Source organism: Phocoena sinus, chromosome 10 (genome assembly GCF_008692025.1).
Source record: "Phocoena sinus isolate mPhoSin1 chromosome 10, mPhoSin1.pri, whole genome shotgun sequence".
NCBI lineage: Eukaryota > Metazoa > Chordata > Mammalia > Artiodactyla > Phocoenidae > Phocoena > Phocoena sinus.
The window spans coordinates 12,048,420-12,066,384 of record NC_045772.1 but is presented as its reverse complement, the minus strand read 5'-3'; the positions used below and the strand labels follow the sequence as shown (position 1 = coordinate 12,066,384).

Below are 17,965 nucleotides of genomic sequence, written 5' to 3'. Positions count from 1 at the left end.
GGTGGTCCAGTGGTTAAGACTCCGTGCTTCCAATGCAGGGCGTGCAGGTTCTATCCCTGGTCGGGGAACTAAGATCCCACATGCCACTCAGCCTGGCCAAAAAAATAAAAAAGAAAAGAGAAAGAAAAACTACAGATATACAAAACTTATTACAGTGATAGAGAAACCAACTAGCAAAGAAGAAAAATCCACTGAAGAAGTTTCTAGAATGATCAACTAGCTGAAAAAGAAATGGGAAGAGATATTTGAAATTCCATTTCAATTCTAAGACATGTACTAAATAACTACTGTGGGTACATAGCTGTTTTAGGCACTGAAGACATTATAACAGAAGTTAAAAATTTGCCTCTTAGGAGTTTACAATCACATTAGGGAGGCTACTGTAAACGTGTGCAAAATTTCAATACAATTCAGAACAATATGTATGTACCACATAGGTGACACAAACCGAGGTTCACTACTGCCTACTAAATACATTCTAAACTCCTCTAGACCCTCTCTCACCTGTATTAGCAGCTTTTATTCAATGAATGCTTCTTAGGTGTCTGGCAGTATTCTAAGCACTTTATATATATTAACTCATTTAATTCTCACAACCCTAAAAGGTAGGTATTTTACATTATTCTCCTTTTACTGAAGAAGAAACTGACATTTTCAAAGGTTAGTAAGTATCTTATCCAAAACCACTCAGCTAACCACTCAAATCCAAATCTAAGCCAATTCCATAGCTGATGTTGCTAGTCACTACTCCTTGTGGCATCTCCAGTGGGGTCCTCAACCATTTTTCCCCAGTCATATCATACACAACTCCTAACTATAATTCTGTGTTGCAATGAATTTAGAATATTCCCTAACTATGGTGCTTTCTCAAATCACAGCCAGGCTGCAACAGTAGGGATCCATGTCTTTCCCCCATGCTATATCCTCTATCATGAATATTCATTATACTAAAAAACTCAGCAACTCAAGTAATCTCTTCTCCATGAAGCCATCCTTAGAGAAGGATGGTAGAAAGCAGGAGTCAGCACACGTTTTCTATGAAGGACCAGACAGAAATGTTTTAGGCCTTCTGGACTGTATGGTCTCTGATGCAACTCCTCTGCTGCTAGCAGATAACAGCCGTAGGTAACACATAAACGAATGAGCATGGCTGTGTTCCAGGAAAACCTCATTCACTGACACTGAAATATTATTCCTCTTTTGATTTTTTTCTTAACCATTTTAAAATGTGAGAATGTCATGAGCCTTACAAAAGCAGGCAGTGGGCCTGACTTGGCCTGCAGGCCATAGTTTGTTGACACCAGGTATAAAAGAAAGAGATTACGCTTTAGACCCAAATAAACCTGGGATCGAACCCTGACTCTGGGACCTCTTAGTTGTGTGACTTTGGACAAGAAACTAAGCCTCAGTTTTGTCAACTATAAAATGGACATAACTGGGCTTCCCTGGTGGCGCAGTGGTTGAGAGTCCGCCTGCCGATGCAGGGGACACAAGTTCGTGCCCCGGTCCGGGAAGATCCCACATGCCGCGGAGCAGCTGGGCCCGTGAGCCATGGCCGCTGAGCCTGCGCATCCGGAGCCTGTGCTCCGCAACGGGAGAGGCCACAACAGTGAGAGGCCCACGTACCGCAAAAAAAAAAAAAAAAAAAAAGAGCAATTCGTATGATATATATATAGTAACAAGACAAAATTTTTCCCTATACCCTTCCCAGGACAAAATGGCATTTTGTCTGCAACCACAGTTAACATGATGGTTTACTTTTCCTCTATTCATTTCACAAGTAAAGCCCCTAAGTAGATCAGGGACTGAATCATATACTTCTTTATTGTAGCTTCCTCACCAAATGATAAGCGCATTGTAATCGATCTTTAGAAAATACATGCTAAGCTGAATTAACCAGGTAGCTGAATATCTGCTTCTGAAGCAGTCGGCAAAAACGACAGGGACCTTTCTCTCAACAGCTTTAGGAACTCTGCCGAAAGCTCACTACAATATAGCCAGTCATAAATATTTACTATTAAATAAATATATATTAATTGAAAAGCTACATGTGAGAGTCCATGTTATGTACCGTGGGAAATGAAAAGGAAAATGAGAGTCTCTGCTCTCATCAACTCTCACCCAGGTTAACCCAAGAACCTTTCTTTTAATAGTTCTCCTTTCTTCTAACTTAACCTCAACCTAATGAATTTTCCAAGCAGCTGCCAGAATGAGCTTTCTAAAATAAAACCTAAATCAGATATTGCTAATTAATTCTCTTCTTAAAATCCTACATTCCTCAATGCCTACAGGTCAAGTCCAAACACCTCTGTATGGAAGTCATGCCCCTTGCATACTTCATCTATTCGACTTCAATTCTTGCCATCAAATATTTATTGAGTACTTACCATGCATTATTAGACACTTTGTTCTAGGTGCTGGGGAGATAACAGTAATTAAAAAGACAAAGTTCCTGCCCTTATGGAGTTTACATTCTAGTAGGGAGCGGGAGGTGGGGGGGGGGGATAATAAACAGGCAAGCAACACAAGAAACAGAAGGTGTGGTATGGAGAGAAACGAAGCAAAAGTGTGCAGGGAGTATCAGGTTGGGAGGATAGAGGACCCTCTAAACTACTGATTAGATTTTATCTTTCAATATTTGAAATTCATTTTTCCCCCAAATGCATTCTAAAAGATATTTGACATTTATTTCCAGGGTGTTTTGGGTAATCTATTTTCCATTCTTAAAGTTAATTTTTATTTTTATGAAATTAGTACATGTACTAATAGCAAACCGAATGGGTACAGAAGAGTTTATGATAGAAAATGGCAGCCTCCTACCTCTCCTTCCTTTCATCAGCCCTCTTGGGAGTGGCCCTCTTTGAATGGTTTCTTAAAAGGCAGAGGCTCCAAGGCTGGAGACTACCCTAGGGGTTACTGACTTCTTACCTCTCCAGACTTAGATGCCACGTCAATCTGCAGATCTGTGCACAGAACATAGGACTTGGCCTCCCCATGAGGCCACTGAAAGGGTCAGGTGCGTTAACCGTTTGTATGGCAAACTTTGACCAAACGGAAGAGGAGCAGGAGATGAGAGGAAACCAGTAGATAAAAAACATCTCCACATTTCCTTCCAATGGACTGGGCAGTTATCAGCAGTGTCTTTTACAAAGCTCTGGCCGACCTTTCTTCCTTGTTCTCACTCCCCCTTCCTCCCCCTGCTTTCCTGAGATCATACTCCCCAATAAAGTATTGTCTCCGGCTCTATTTTCTAGGGAACATGGGCTAAGGAAATCATCGGAGACTTATCTCTTGTATTTTCTATCTTCGCAACTTAAAGCTCTGCATCTTGCAAGATACCTTTAACTCTACTTTCTTTCCTTCTATGGCATGTTTTCTTTTGACTATCACATTCTTAAGCTCTCACGCTCTTTCTCATTCTCAAACTGTTCCCTTCTCATTACACCCAGAACAGGTTTTATGAACGCATTCCGTTCTTTAATCTGACTACATTAGTTAGAATACTTCTTTAAATCTTTCCCTGTTCCCTGGATTATCTGTTTCCCCTAGGGTCCGGTTTTCTTTTTGTTTCTTCTCTTTCGTGCTGCAAGTTCCTCTCATATGACTAAGGATCCTCATGCACTGGTGACCCAGGTATAAGGACTTGGTTAGCTGGTGTGGATTTCCTCTGCTATCATATAAGGAAATCTGTTCTCTTATTAGGTCTCTTCCTGGAATTAAAATTCTAACTGGGAACTCAGTATGAGATAAGGAAGAGCATGGCAGCGGGCGGCTTCGTTTTAGTGCATGCTACTAGGAAAGTGTGGAATGACCTCCTCCTATCCTCCGAATATCAGATTAAAGGAAAGGGTGCCAATATCTAATACAAAAAGAATTAAATTTCCCCAAATATTCTGATCAACTTATTTGGAGTCAAACGATCTGGGGTTTTTGTTTTTCCTTTTTTTAATGCTGGAGAAAAGAGGCAGCATAGTAAATGATGGGGCTGGCTACTTCCACTGGAACATCTCCAAGAGATTTGTGTGTTCCCCAAATAGCTGCTTGCTCTAAAATCCTCCTTTCTTCTAACCAAATAAAGCATCCATTTCCAAAATGACATTATATTTTATGTATTACTTGATTTAAGTAATAAGCACTAGAATATATGTGACTACCCAATTTAACTCTTCTGGTTTTGCACTTGTCATGAATTAACAAGTTAAAGTTCATTAATTCAATCAAGAAGTATTATTACATACTAAATTGAACCAGATACAATAATAAACACTGGCAATATAGTCCCAATCCTGAAAGAAACTACAGTCTGATGGAAAAAACAGACAAATGTATTCACAATTACAGTAATACGTACTATGGACTAAGAGAACAATACATATACGACGCCAAGAAAGCACAAAAAAGGGACAACTCTATGAGACAGGGCAAGCTTTCTGAAGTAAGTGAAGTCTAAGCTAAATCTTTAAGGCAAGAAATTATTCCTGTGGGAGAAAGAGGTATTCTGGCCCAAAGTAATAATACATGAAAAATAATATATGAAGAAATATATGAAAAGCAGTAAGGTACAAAATATGGCTTATTTGGGGAATTGCAAGTGGTTCAGATTTGGGGGTAGAGTGGAGGGAGAAAGCAAGTGAGGAAAGGAAAAGAATTTTCAAATTTTCTGGGAGGAAAAATGAGAGAGCAAGTCAGGGTTTCACCCTAACGGGGATCCAAGATGACCCATCAAAGCTGCTAGAAACTGTGTCCCTGTCATCAAGCTATATGGGAAAACCTTCCTTCTACTAAAAACCAGGGAGGGCTGCATCCCTCTGAATCAGGGGTTGGCAAACTATGGCTTTGGTCCAAAGCTGGCCCACCACACGTTTTTGCACAACCTGAAAGCTAAGAGTAGTTTTTACATTTTCAACTAGTTGAAAAAATTTAAAAGAAGAATATTTTGTGACACATGGAAGTAATATGAAATTAAAATTTCAGTGTTTATAAAGTTTAACTAATGAAGTGAGAGAGTGGCATGGACATATATACACTACCAAATGTAAAACAGATAGCTAGTGGAAAGCAGCTGCATAGCACAGGGAGATCAGCTCAGTGCTTTGTGACCACCTAGAGGGGTGGGATAGAGAGGGTGGGAGGGAGGGAGATGCAAGAGGGAGGAGACATGGGGATAAATGTATATGTACAGCTGATTCACTTTGTTCTATAGCAGAAAGTAAGACACCATTGTAAAGCAATTACACCCCAACAAAGATGTTAAAAAAAAATAAAGTTTAACTAGAACATAGCCACACCCATTCACTTACCTATCATCCATGACTACTTTCTTGTTACAACAGCAGAACTGAACAGTTGTAACAGAAACAGCGTGGCTTGCAAAGCCAAAACTATTTACTATCTAGCCATTAATGGAAAAAGTTTATGGATTTCTGCTCTAAGTTAGGAGTCTTTCAAAGTCTCATCTCCTTCAATTAAGTCTCAGCTTATCTGTTCAGAAGTTCTTATAAGAAATCTCATACAATATTAGATAAAAGACTAGTTACATTATTTGTGGATATAAAAGTATTATTTTTAATTTCATAAAGTAATTTTTGACTTCCATTTCCATATCTTCTTCTTAACAATTCCTTTATATATGAAATATCAAATTTTGCTTGCAGAACTTTATCCTGCAGTTCTAAATGAATTAAATATCTCCAGTTACATGATTTCAAGTTGTAATTTTTAAAACTGCATTTCCTTCTGTTAACAGCAGTCTAGCTATACTTATTTCCTGGACCATTAATTAAATAAGAAATGTTACTCTAATATTCTGAAACTGGTAGCCCTTTGAAAAAATTCAAGAGGAATGATGAAAAGAATAATATGCCAAAGTAAGCTAATCTAAGACTATTTCTAAGGCATTTGATTTATAATATGGATTGTTAAATCGGAATATTTTTAAAGGGTTTAATTTATTTTTTGGTTGTGTTTTACTTCTATTCTCAATAGAAAAATAAGATCATGATTCACTGTTGCTACTGATTTAAAAGACTCTATAATTCCCAATTTTGGCTCTTCAACACTCTCTTTTTTTAAAATTTTTTTTTTGCGGTATGCGGGCCTCTCACTGCTGTGGCCTCTCCCGTTGTGGAGCACAGGCTCCGGACGCGCAGGCTCAGCGGCCATGGCTCACGGGTCCAGCCGCTCCGCGGCATGTGGGATCTTCCCGGACCGAGGCATGAACCCGTGTCCCCTGCATCGGCAGGTGGACTCTCAACCACTGCGCCACCAGGGAAGCCCTCAACACTCTTTTTTGATACAATTTCAACATCTCAAGAGAGGTGATCAAATTTACTTTTGCTGATTTTTAATATATCATCTGTTGGTCCAATTGGCATCTTCAAAACAGTATTTCTAAAAAATAAGTTTAAAAAGTGAAAATTTCAGTGTTAGTAACCTTTGAGGGATCTGGGCAAGACCTAGAAAAGTTAGAAGGCAAGTAGATCCTTGCCAATCAGCTCACAGCATGCTTTAGAATGGAGAAGAAAAACAATATTCTACTTTAAGAGCTGAGGGTAATATACTCTTATATTGAAGTTATAAATTGCTGACAAGGGCTTCCCTAGCGGTGTAGTGGTTAAGAATCCGCCTGCCAAGGCAGGAGACATGGGTTCGGGCCCTGGTCCGGGAAGATCCCACATGCTGTGGAGCAACTAAGCCCACGCGCCATAACTACTGAAGCCCACACGCCTGAGAGTCCGTGCTCTGCAACAAGAGAAGCCACCTCAATGAGAAGCCTGCGTACCACAACAAAGAGTAGCCCCCACTCGCCACAACTAGAGAAAGCACACGCACAGCAACAAAGACTCAATGCAGCCATAAATAAATAAATAAATAAATTTTAAAATAAATAAATAAATTGCTGACAACACTGCATGGTCAATAGGCTATGAAAACTGAGTAAACGTAACATGCTATCAAAAACCAAAACTTATAACAAAGATATGATACTTAATAATACTCATAACTACTTAGTAATTGGATATAAATGATAAATCATTCATATAAATTGTCATAATTAGTCCAGGACAGTAAAGACTATAGAAACCATATGGTTTCATATCTATGAGGAATAATTCAAGGAGGTAGGTAAGATGAGTACTGAGAACAGAAGATTGAAGGGAACACCTAGCAGTTATTTTCAAATACTTGGGTTTTATGAAGAAGAGAGATTAACCACTCCATGTGACTCTGGATGACAGAACTAGAAACAATGAGAAGACAATAATGAAAACAGATTTTAGCGCACCATAAGGAAAACATTTCTAGTTTGTAACAGCCAACAATGGAACTCTTTACCTATGAGGCTTGTAGTATAATGGAAGAGTATGCAAATTTGGAATTAAATGGATCTCATATTTGGAACCTATCCCCGTCTGTTCCCAGAACTACAAGGTCGCTTGACCTCTTGAACGTCAAAGTCTATCAAACGGGTGGGGCGGGGGTGGGGGTGGTGGTGGTGGTGTGTGTGGAGGAGGTGGGAAAAACACCACCTACCTAAAAAAGAGACTGACAAGTGACATATGATATGAATACAACTGTTTGTATGTAAATGTGATTTGTATGTAAAATTGGTACAAAGTGGTACCAATAACAAAAGGTTATTTCAATAACTAACTATTAGTGGTGGTTAGGAACAGGGAAGCTGGAGCCAAACTCCTTGGGTTTAAATCCTGATGCTGTCAACTTGGCTAAGTTATTTAACCTCTCTGTATCCCTGTGTCCTAAGTTCTACAATACGAACGTTAACAGTACTTATAAGGCTGCTGAAAGGAATTACATAAGGCACTGATGACGGTGCCTAATGCATAATATATACTCTATAATGTTATCTAATCTATTACTTTTATGTAATATTAGAAAAATAAATTCATTTTATTCTATAGTGAATTCCTTGTTATTGCAAGTATTCATCAAAGCCCTGAACACGTCAGAGATGGAAATCCCGTAAGTGAATAAGAGTCTCAACTACATTCATTCATTCACACAGTCAGCAAGTATTAAATGAATATGTAACGCCTACAAGGGGCACTAGAGCACAGTGGTTAAGAGTACAGATTCCCAAGCCAGTCTGTGGATATGAATCCCCACAACATCTCTTAGTAGCTTATAAATTGGGGCAAGTTATGTAAGCGTAATATGCCTCAGTTTCTTCTTCTGTCCCATGGGGATAATTATAGGGTTGATGAGAGGATTCAATGAGTTAATGTAGGTAAAGTGCTTAGCACAGTACCTGACAGTAATACATCATATATAAAGATTAGCTGATTAGCTATTATTTTGACTACATGCCAGGCAGTTTTAGACACCGGGAATACAAGAGACTGCTGACAAGGTCCCTGACTCACAGAACTTACATTCTTTGTAGGGGTGGGGTAGCACTGATAATAAACAAGCAAATAAAGAGTAATGACAAACACTAATATCAGTGATAAGTGAAGAAAAGGCAGGTTAAGGGAATAGGGAACAATTGGGGAATTCAAGTTGAGATAGGAAGGTCAAAGAAGAACTCCTGAGAAGCCTGGGGGATGAGCATTTCCATCTAAAAGAAAAACAGAAGGAAAGGTTCTGAGCAGGAAGATGCAAGGTGTGTTAAAAGGAACACCAAGGGGGCCAGTGTCACTGGAGCAGAATAGGGGAAGAGAAGGGCAGCAGGAGATAAGGCTGGAGAGACAGCCAGGTTCCCGATCACTCAAGGCCTCAGAGACCAGAGTGAGGACACTGGGGTCTGAAGGGAAACAAATGGAAGGTTTAAAGCACAGGGGCGACAAAATCAGACCTGCACTGCACTCTGGCAATGACCTCTAATGAATTATTTGACTCCAAGGTTTCCTGAATTTAATCATTCTACTAGTAATAGAGGGACACTTGCATATCTGGGAAATGGAAACATACATCATGACGGCAGACTGAAACATTTCTGCTTGGAAGCTGAGCATCCAAACCCAATAATGAAATCACTACATTGGAAACAACAAAGCGTTTACTGCAGGGGAGCATTCCGTTTGTGTTTGTTAGATTTCACATATGAAGTATTGTTTAGAAACGTTTAAGAAAGATTTGACAGCGGTTTTGGAATGTTGGGGAAAAAAAGTGAGGAATTATGATTCCAGAAGGGAATGCTTCAGATATCAACAATGCCAGATTCCAGAGAGGAACCGTACACCAAAAGGATGCTGTATCATCACCATGACAGTCACATACAGATAGATGCCCAAGAAACAAACCAAGGTAAGGTATTACGTGAAGAGAAGTTAAAATGTGAGTAGTCCACGAACCAGAAATCAAAAGAGAAATGAGATTGTTCCCATATGGCAATCTTTTGGATGTGTGTGAAAATTTTCAGGGAAGAACAGGAAACTGGAAGGACACAACCAGGACTTTGAGCTAAGCCACTGAGAGGGGTGAGGAGTGCCATTTCCCTTTCAACATGGAGGTGTGCTCCGTAGCAATACAATCCTGAATAGCAGTTTGTCAAACACTAAGCTTTCCTAGTCTCGACTACAAAACTAAGAAGAAAGATAAAGGAAAAAAAATAAAGGGAAGGAGCTGAAAAAAGGTGTGTGTTTTGGGGCATGGGAGGTGACTGGGAAGAAAAACCATTTAGTAAATCAAAATTGCTCAGATTTAATTACTTATATGGAATTCTGGGTATCTTTTCAGGGGAACTGAGTAATTTTTAGAATAGCAATGTTTTTCAAGGGCCAGCCTTGGCCTTGGCAAGGAAATGGTTATAACTGACGATAAGGAGCAATGTAGAAGAATTCAGAAAGAAACCAAAGCTCTGGAAAAAGTGAGGCTTTTTTTGGTTCATTGTAAAGGAACATAAATTAGCCTCAAACCCAATCTCCGCCTACCCCCCAACTTCCCAGAGTCCTGTGCAGCCCATAGAAAGTGGAAGTGAGCCAAAGCCAACAGTGTGGGCTGAAGCTCTGTGGATGAAGGGTGGGATGGGCTCGGGGGGGGACCTGGCTGGCAACCCAATGGAATCGCTTGAAAGCACTGCCACAAAATGGAGACTAAATAGTCACGGAGGACCTTCAAAATGCACAGCAAGTGGGATACGCTTAGCAAAATCAGAGAATAGATTCCCTACTCCAACTCATTTCAAAAAAACAAAAAAACCCAGAAAGGATAATAGAAAATGAAACAAAGCAAAACATACCTGCTCTCTTACCGGTCTTTAATTAAAGCATAAAATACCCTCCCTCTTCTCTCCTCCCAGCCACCCTGGAACGAATAGGGACCTGGCCACAGCTCAGGTAAAAGACTTCGGCCTTCCAGCTACAAAGAGTGGAGGTAGCAGACAATAGAACTGGTGGTGATTCATTACAAAAGAATACACTCCGGAGTGGCCTGCTGCCACTTGGGCTCCCCCGCACTATTTAAAGGAACAGCAACCTCCTTTCCAGCCTCCCTTATTCTTAACACCTTCCCTCCTCTTGGTCCTGATGGAAAACAGATTTTGAAGAAAATGCCAGCAAAGCACTGAGCTGTCCAAGAAAGGGAGGGCTTTGTGTTCCACAGAAACTGGCAGTCTTACGCTATAGTAGAGAACAAAAATTTTCTTTAACGTCCACACTGTGAAATCTTTTCCTCTCTGCCTAGTATACTTTCCCTTTCAACAACAAATAGTACAACCTTTCTTATTAATTGGAGTTGAAGTCATTTACAACTTTGTCTAATTTGACACATATTACAAGAATGTATCTCTTCTCCTTCCTTTTATTCCACATTGTTATTTTCACAGATGTGAGGAGATGCAATAATTTGGTTCACATGCTCTGAAAGAAGAGAAGTACCTCAGTGAAATACTCCTGTAACATATACAGGAATGACAGATAAACCTAAAGTTATTTTTTAAAAAGTCACATGAGCATGTCTGTCTACTATACTAGAATTCTGTAATTAAATTGCCATTTGCTTTTTTTTAAAGCAAAACTCTGATAACTTACTGTAAATAACAGAGCCTTATAAACCAAAAACAGGCCTTATAAAACCAGAGCATATATAGTAACAATGTGTGTACACCGTGTAGCTACAAATATGGATATAAACGTGATGAAAATGTCATCCACTGAAGGCCCTTCACCTTCCACCAAGTGAGCGATGGAAACCACGGGATATAGAAATGTTAAGATCAAAGATGCAAAGAACCTAGGTGACAAAATGATGAAAACATACCTAAATACTTTTCTTAATATACCTGTTAAGATACTAAATACCACAATAAACTGTTTAACTTTGATAAGTGAACCCTAAACACTGCAGACATTTACTATTCAGAAAGCTTATGTGACAGATCATTATCAAATATTGGGAATATCTAGCTCAAAAAACCAAAAACTACCCCCCCACCAAAAACAAAACAAAACCATAGGACAAATAAAGATTTGGCCTATCTTGCTATTTTATGTATGTTACATTAACACAGAAAGTGTATACAAAAAACAAACATGCTGGAATATTGAAAATTCACAAGTTTGACATTCTATACTTTCCATTTGTATAAATTCAGGATGGGCAAAAGTGAGTTCCTTGTTTCCTTCAGCATTCACACACACTGAGAAAATCATAATGATTTTCACTTACCTATTAGAATTCTTAACCTCCCCCAACTGCCTCTTTCCAGTTTCTATTTATCTCTTCTGCTTCATTCCTAAAATTATAGTTTCCTTAAATACTTATTAAGACCAAGATATTAAATGTGCAAATGCTTGTGCATTTGAACTTGGGCTTGCACACGTTTACTCAGCTGCTCTAGAAACTAAGGGGACAGGCTCCAAGAGGCCACGGAAAACCTCTGATTATAAGAAGTCCTAGTTTATATAACTCTTTCACTGATTTAAAAATATATACAATATATACAATGAAAAGTCAAGTAGTTGAGAAGGCTCCAGTAACAGCTGAGAAAGAAGAGAACTGGTACCCTCTAATATGGTCAGTTAATGAAAACTAAACGAGGCTCCAAGTTTAAGAAGTATCATCTCCCAAGCAACAAAGAGAAGCCAGAAACATATTTTCTCTTTTTTAAAAAGTAAAGCAATATTTCAAAAGAGTTAATCGGGCTGACGATGAAGGGATAAGAAGTGGAAGAGAAAATATTTCAAGGGTTTCTCCACTTTCCAGAAGAGGGAGGGGTTTCTTAATAATCTCCAAACTCAGATCTGCTGAAAAATTACTATGGAAAGACATATTCTTTGAAACTTCCCTTTCCTCTCGGTCATGCTGGGAGAATCTCCTTAATGCTTTACCTCCTTCCAAACAGCACTGCGGGGCATTATATAACATTTAACAGAACAGGGTTCCAGTTCCTAAAATGATGCCTCTATCCAGATAGCCAGTTGACTCTCTCGCCCTCCGGTGGTGACTTAGGAAAAGAGATGAGAGAATACAAAAAAAAAAAAAAAAAAGGGGGCAACCTCCTTAAAAGGAAAGCACTGTCCAGTGATGAAATTTCCCTATAGAGCATAAAAGCCTGGAGTGAAACTGATCTTAAGTCTGAGACTAAAGGACATGAACGTTCCACAATGCAAACAATTCTCATTGATAAATCACAGTCTCATCGTTTCCTCTCAACCTATATATTAAAAAAAAGGGAAAAGGAACATACAGAAACGTGCCAAGAAGAAAAAGAGCACCGCCAGGGTAAATTGGGGAAGAGTATTCACCTTTCCATTTGTCAGGAATGACTTGCTAAAATGCAGCTATTGCCTGGTATAACCAAAGACAGGGGGAGAGAGAGAGGTACGGGGGGTGGGGGGAGAGAGGGGTGGGGGGGGAGGGAGAGGGAGAGGGAGAGGGAGAGAGGGAGAGGGAGAGGGAGGGAGAGGGAGAGGGAGAGGGAGAGGGAGAGGGAGAGGGAGAGGGAGAGGGAGAGGGAGAGGGAGAGGGAGAGGTGGAGAGGGAGAGGGAGAGGGAAAGGGAGAGGGAGGGAGAGGGAGAGGTCTTCCATTTCCTACTCCCTCTCCTTCAGATGTCTTTTAATGCCCGTGATTGTCATTTATATATTCAGACTTGTTCTTCTGCCAGGGAGGGCTCTACCTGCCTTTGCTGCACCTGGATGCTTCTATGTTCTCACAGAAAACAGTCTTTGCCAGTAACAAAGACATGAAAACGAAACATTTTTCTAGCCTTCATTTTTAATAAGCCATTTAGAGCAAAGGCAGCAAAACTGCAAGTCCATTGCCAATTCTGAGAAACCAAAGCGAATCAGGAATCAGATTTCCTTATAACACAAATTCTTCTGCAATTCTTAAAAGGAAGTCAATTCCTCTCCCCTCTTTTTGGCAGTCTACAAGAATCTCATCCTACCTCTGCAGTCTCTCTCTCCCTCCCTCTTCTCAGAACCAAGACAAAGAGGTAGACGAATCCCCACAGGGTCTTTCCTGAGCTACAGCTGCACAGTACAGGAAACAGGAATCTGCTATGGAGCTAAGGGAGGGGAGAGAAAAAAGGATACGGATACACCACACACACGGACTCACAACAGGCACAGACTAACACTTTCCAGCTGATAACAATAATTCTGGCCCTTTCTAAAAGGACAGTAATAATTAAAACTCTGGTGACTATGCCCCACCCCCCATCTTATTTAGAGCTCAGAAACGAGAAAAGAAACGCACGGAGGAAACACAGATCTTACCTGAGTTACCATTTTCTTTTTCTCCATAAACCAAATGGAACAGATGATGAACACTTCAAAGCGGTCGCGCTGGGGCACACCTTCCACAGCTTGCTTTCCACCCCCCTCCCCCCCCAAGTCTAGCTCTTAAAGGGTGGGTGATTGTTCTCCCTTTACCCCGTTTTCCTTCCTTTTTGTTTCTAGTGTTTCTTCCTTTCTTTTCTCTTCCTCTCTGGCAGTCTCTCCCCCTCCTTCTTTCTCCAGCTCCCTCCCATATCTCAGGCAGATGGCTGAAGGAAGCCCCACCCCCGAATGCCTAAGGTAATTAATCAGAGTAGAGCCCCACCTCTTCCTCCTCCTCCCACCCCCTCCCGGCAGGCTGACATCTCCCAACTCCAGAAACAGGCCTGCTGGAGAATGGCAGTTTGGTGTGTGCTTTGCGCACGCGTGTGTGTGTGTGTGTGTGTGTGTGTGTGTGTGTGTGTGTGTGTGTGTGTGTGAGAGGGGGAGGAGGGAAGGAGGGGGGGAGAGAGGGAAGGGCAGGCGCCATGTGCCCGCATATTTTAAGGAGTTTCTCCGATGGTGGCATTAATTATATGGCACGGGAAGTATTCACAGCAGCTTACCATAGTAAGTACAGATTTAAAACGTTCCATCTAAGAATACCTGATAATAAATAAGGAGAGAAACAGAAACTATTAAAAAAAATTTCCACTGATGTACAGTTTATAGATGCAGCGGATGTAATAAAAGATGAGAAGAGCTGCTCAATGATGGGTTGACTGGAAGGTTTTCAAGGAATGGAAATATGCAAGAAACTGCTTGCCCTAAACTAGTCTAATGACTGCAAAGGACAAAAAGAGAGGAGGGAGATAATTTAAGTGCTTCTTTTTTTTCTACTGTAAAAAACCTGGGGATTCTGAAAAAGGTATCTACAAACATGACTGCTTAAGAAGCTTAAGGTGGATACAAATTTGGCTGCTCAAGGCTTCCAGCTTCATTTAAAATTCTGATTAACTGAGAATTTACCCTTTGCGTTCCCCAGCCTTCTGCATCTCAGCCTCTATTGAAAAACATAAACCCTTTCTTGTACACACACTGGACATGTGTCATTACTATAACTAGTCATTGTTACTATAGAGTGCTATAGACACAGGAGGTTTGGGAGAATGTTTACTGAATGTAAGAGTTTCTTTTAAGTTCTCTTTGTAAAAAGTCATAATGAAAAAAAGCATAAAGGTGTGATTCAGTTCAGAAGTCCTGGTCAAAGTCATAATTCTGCCCTTTACAAGTGATCTTGGAAAAGTCCTTGACCTCTGAATATAAATGTCACATCTCCCTACTTTCTATTATTACATATTCAAATAAAGTAACCTATGTGAATGTTTGATGAGTTTATGATGTTTGTCTCATAAAAATAAAGATTTTCTAATTTTTTAGTATTCTAATAAATAAGATCCTATTCTAAAGGTTTTATTATATATTTTAAGTTATGCTATATTTATGTAATAATCTCTAATAGATTACCTGAAGAACAAAGAGATTAATTCCAAAATTGAGCTTTCTATTTTTAAAATAAACACATAAAGAAATCAAAATTAAAAATCACAAATCACACCGAGAATACTTAAGTTTTTGCTGTCTCAATGAGGATTATTTGGCAAAATGTATAACCAAGCTTTAAAAAAATGTGCCACATTGGGTTTCGCTGGTGGCACAGTGGTTGAGAGTCCGCCTGCCGATGCAGGGGACAGGGGTTCGTGCCCCGGTCCGGGAAGATCCCACATGCCGTGGAGCGGCTGGGCCCGTGAGCCATGGCCGCTGAGCCTGCGCGTCCGGAGCCTGTGCTCCGCAACGGGAGAGGGAGAGGCTACAGCAGTGAGAGGCCCGCGTACCGCAAAAAAAAAAAAAAAGAAGTGCCGGATAATAATGTTGGTTGGCACATTGCCAATAAACCACCATCACGCTCCCATCCTCCCATCCAAATTAATAATCATTTTAACAATTCTGAAAAGAACACAGGAACTACCAAACAATCTGGAGAGCCTGGAGAAACCGGCACAGTCATTGCTATTTACTGAGTACCTACAATATGTCAGGCATTGTCCTGGGCATTTTACAGCTATCAGTATACTTTTAGTATAACCTGTACGTGTAAAGAAATATGTACAAAAGAATGGGATCTTTAAACATTAGGAAAAAACGCTAAGAGAAAAGGAATAGATTGGTTCTGAACTTGTTCTTATTTAACATTTTTAGAAATGATCTGGAAGATAGAACATATTACATTCTCTGAATTTGCAACTGAAAAGCCAATCTGGAGATAAAATGCAGTCAAAAAATTTTAAAGACAAAGTGAGGAAGCAGAAAAGAGGTAGGCGAGTTTCACTGGAAGCAGGGGCAATGCAGTGTGCTTCTGGGAAAATCTAAATCATTTACGCTTTCAGTTCTAATATAAGAAATAAACTGAGAATCACTGTATACCATTCTCTGAATCCACTGGTCCACAATAGTGCTAGGGGCAAAAAACCAGGAGCACCAAGACAGAGTCCCCCACTCCCCCCGCCACACACACACACTCACTCACTCACTCACTCACACTCACACACATGCTAGTCTTATGAAAGCCATGGCTGTCTTGAAGCTTGCAAACCTCCATACGTATGGAAAGACAACAAAGCCCCAAGAAGAGATTTTTTAAAATAAAAATAAGGGATTCCCACATGCAAAAAGTCTAGGACTAGGATAAAGGTTTCCCTAGGCCTGGTATTCATGCCTCTTTTCTACATTTAGGACCACTGTTTTATATTGCAAATAATAAACTTATAAAAGTCATTACCACAAGAAAGAGTTAGTGGGAGCTAAAAGTGAAAAAGAAAAGTATTAAAATAATTTTCATAAACTCACTGATCATAGTGAGCACTGCACAAACTCAAGGATATTTTGATGTGCGTCCCTGACTCTAAAGGGTGGTGTTACAGAGGACAATCTGCTCCCTCGTGCCCAAGTGAGAGAAGGGCAATTGAACAGTCTGGATCTGACCCAGCAAAACAACTGGAGGCCCCTGGTGGCTGAGTGTGCCCAGTGGTACCCAGGAGAAATGCATTTCAGGGCATTTTCTGGGCAGGAGTGAGGGGGCTGGGGAGGTAGGCAGGCAAACAGACAATAAGAACGTCAGTTATGGGAGGAGACCACATCCACCCTTGTGGATCAACCTCCAGCTTCCAGCACAGTGCCTGATACATGGTAGGTACTCAATAAATATCTGTTAATAAATAAACAAATGAAGGAACTTCTCCTAGTTGTCTCAATGTCTTCATTGTTTGCTCAGTGTTCTATGTAATCCCCAGAACTCCAGCTTCCTTTCCCCCATACCACTCAACGGAAATGCATCTTATTAAAGTCACCAAAGACCTCTGATGGCCAAAGTCAATGGACATGTTATATCTTCTTTGACTTGTCTGCTGCATTTGGCACTCCCTCCTTTTAGAAACTCTTATTCTGAGTCTTTCTTGATTTTCCTCTTTTCCTGTTAACTCGCCTCCCCATCTTACTCTTTTTCCTCTGCCCACCTTCTATGTTGGTATTGCTTGAGGTGCCATCGTCAGACCTCTTTCTACTGCATACCACAGGTTCTTAACCCAAGGTATACAGTTCCTCACACAGGTACCCTGGTGGAAATTTGTTATTTTTATGTGCATTTCTGTGCAGAGAGGATCTACGGTATTCATAAGATTTTCAAAAGGGTACACATCTCAAAAAAGTTAAACAATGGTCCTTAGTTCCCGAGGCCTCCTGTTGACCAACACGTTTGCTGTAGGTGATGTAATCCATCCCATAGCTTCAATTACCACCCATTTACCTTGATGACCCCCACATTTCTATATCCAGTCCAGATATCTCTCCTGAACTCCAGATCAAAATATCCAAATGCTAAATAATGGTCATCTCCATTTAGATATCCTACAAATTTCTCTATCTTAAAAGACCGAAACTAAATTAAATTCTTAAAATCGAATCACTAATTCATTTAGCAAATGTTTGAGTGTCTACTATGTGCCAGGCACTATTCTTGGCACTGGGGGAAAACTAAATGGGCAAAGGAGATAAAATCCCTGTATGTGTGAAGCCTGGATTCTAGTACTCATTCTACCATGTTTGTTTACTTGGTGAAATGTGGTTAAACTTTATAACCAGTAAAAGAGGTATCAGTTCTTGAAAACTTACTCTGTGGTGTCTTATCAGGCAACTACATATATCCTTAGCTCATTTCATCCTCAAGACATTTTAATCTCCTTTGCAGAG

At 40.2% G+C, this 17,965-nt stretch overlaps 1 protein-coding gene across 22 annotated transcripts in view; it reads right to left on the bottom strand.

The window, feature by feature from the left end:
- Nucleotides 1–17,965, bottom strand: part of RBFOX2 (RNA binding fox-1 homolog 2) — a 260,315-nt gene that overhangs the window by 73,005 nt on the left and 169,345 nt on the right. For 2 of the 22 annotated variants that reach the window (XM_032644691.1, XM_032644689.1), the window contains exon 1: nucleotides 13,682–13,956. The exons of 17 other annotated variants lie outside the window; for them this stretch is intronic. In XM_032644691.1, coding sequence (XP_032500582.1) covers nucleotides 13,682–13,708 — 27 coding nt within the window. In that variant the 5' untranslated portion in view covers nucleotides 13,709–13,956. Of the gene's footprint in view, nucleotides 1–13,681; nucleotides 13,957–17,965 lie in introns of those variants that run through there. 3 more of the 22 variants (XM_032644688.1, XM_032644692.1, XM_032644686.1) reach the window with 3 other exon arrangements.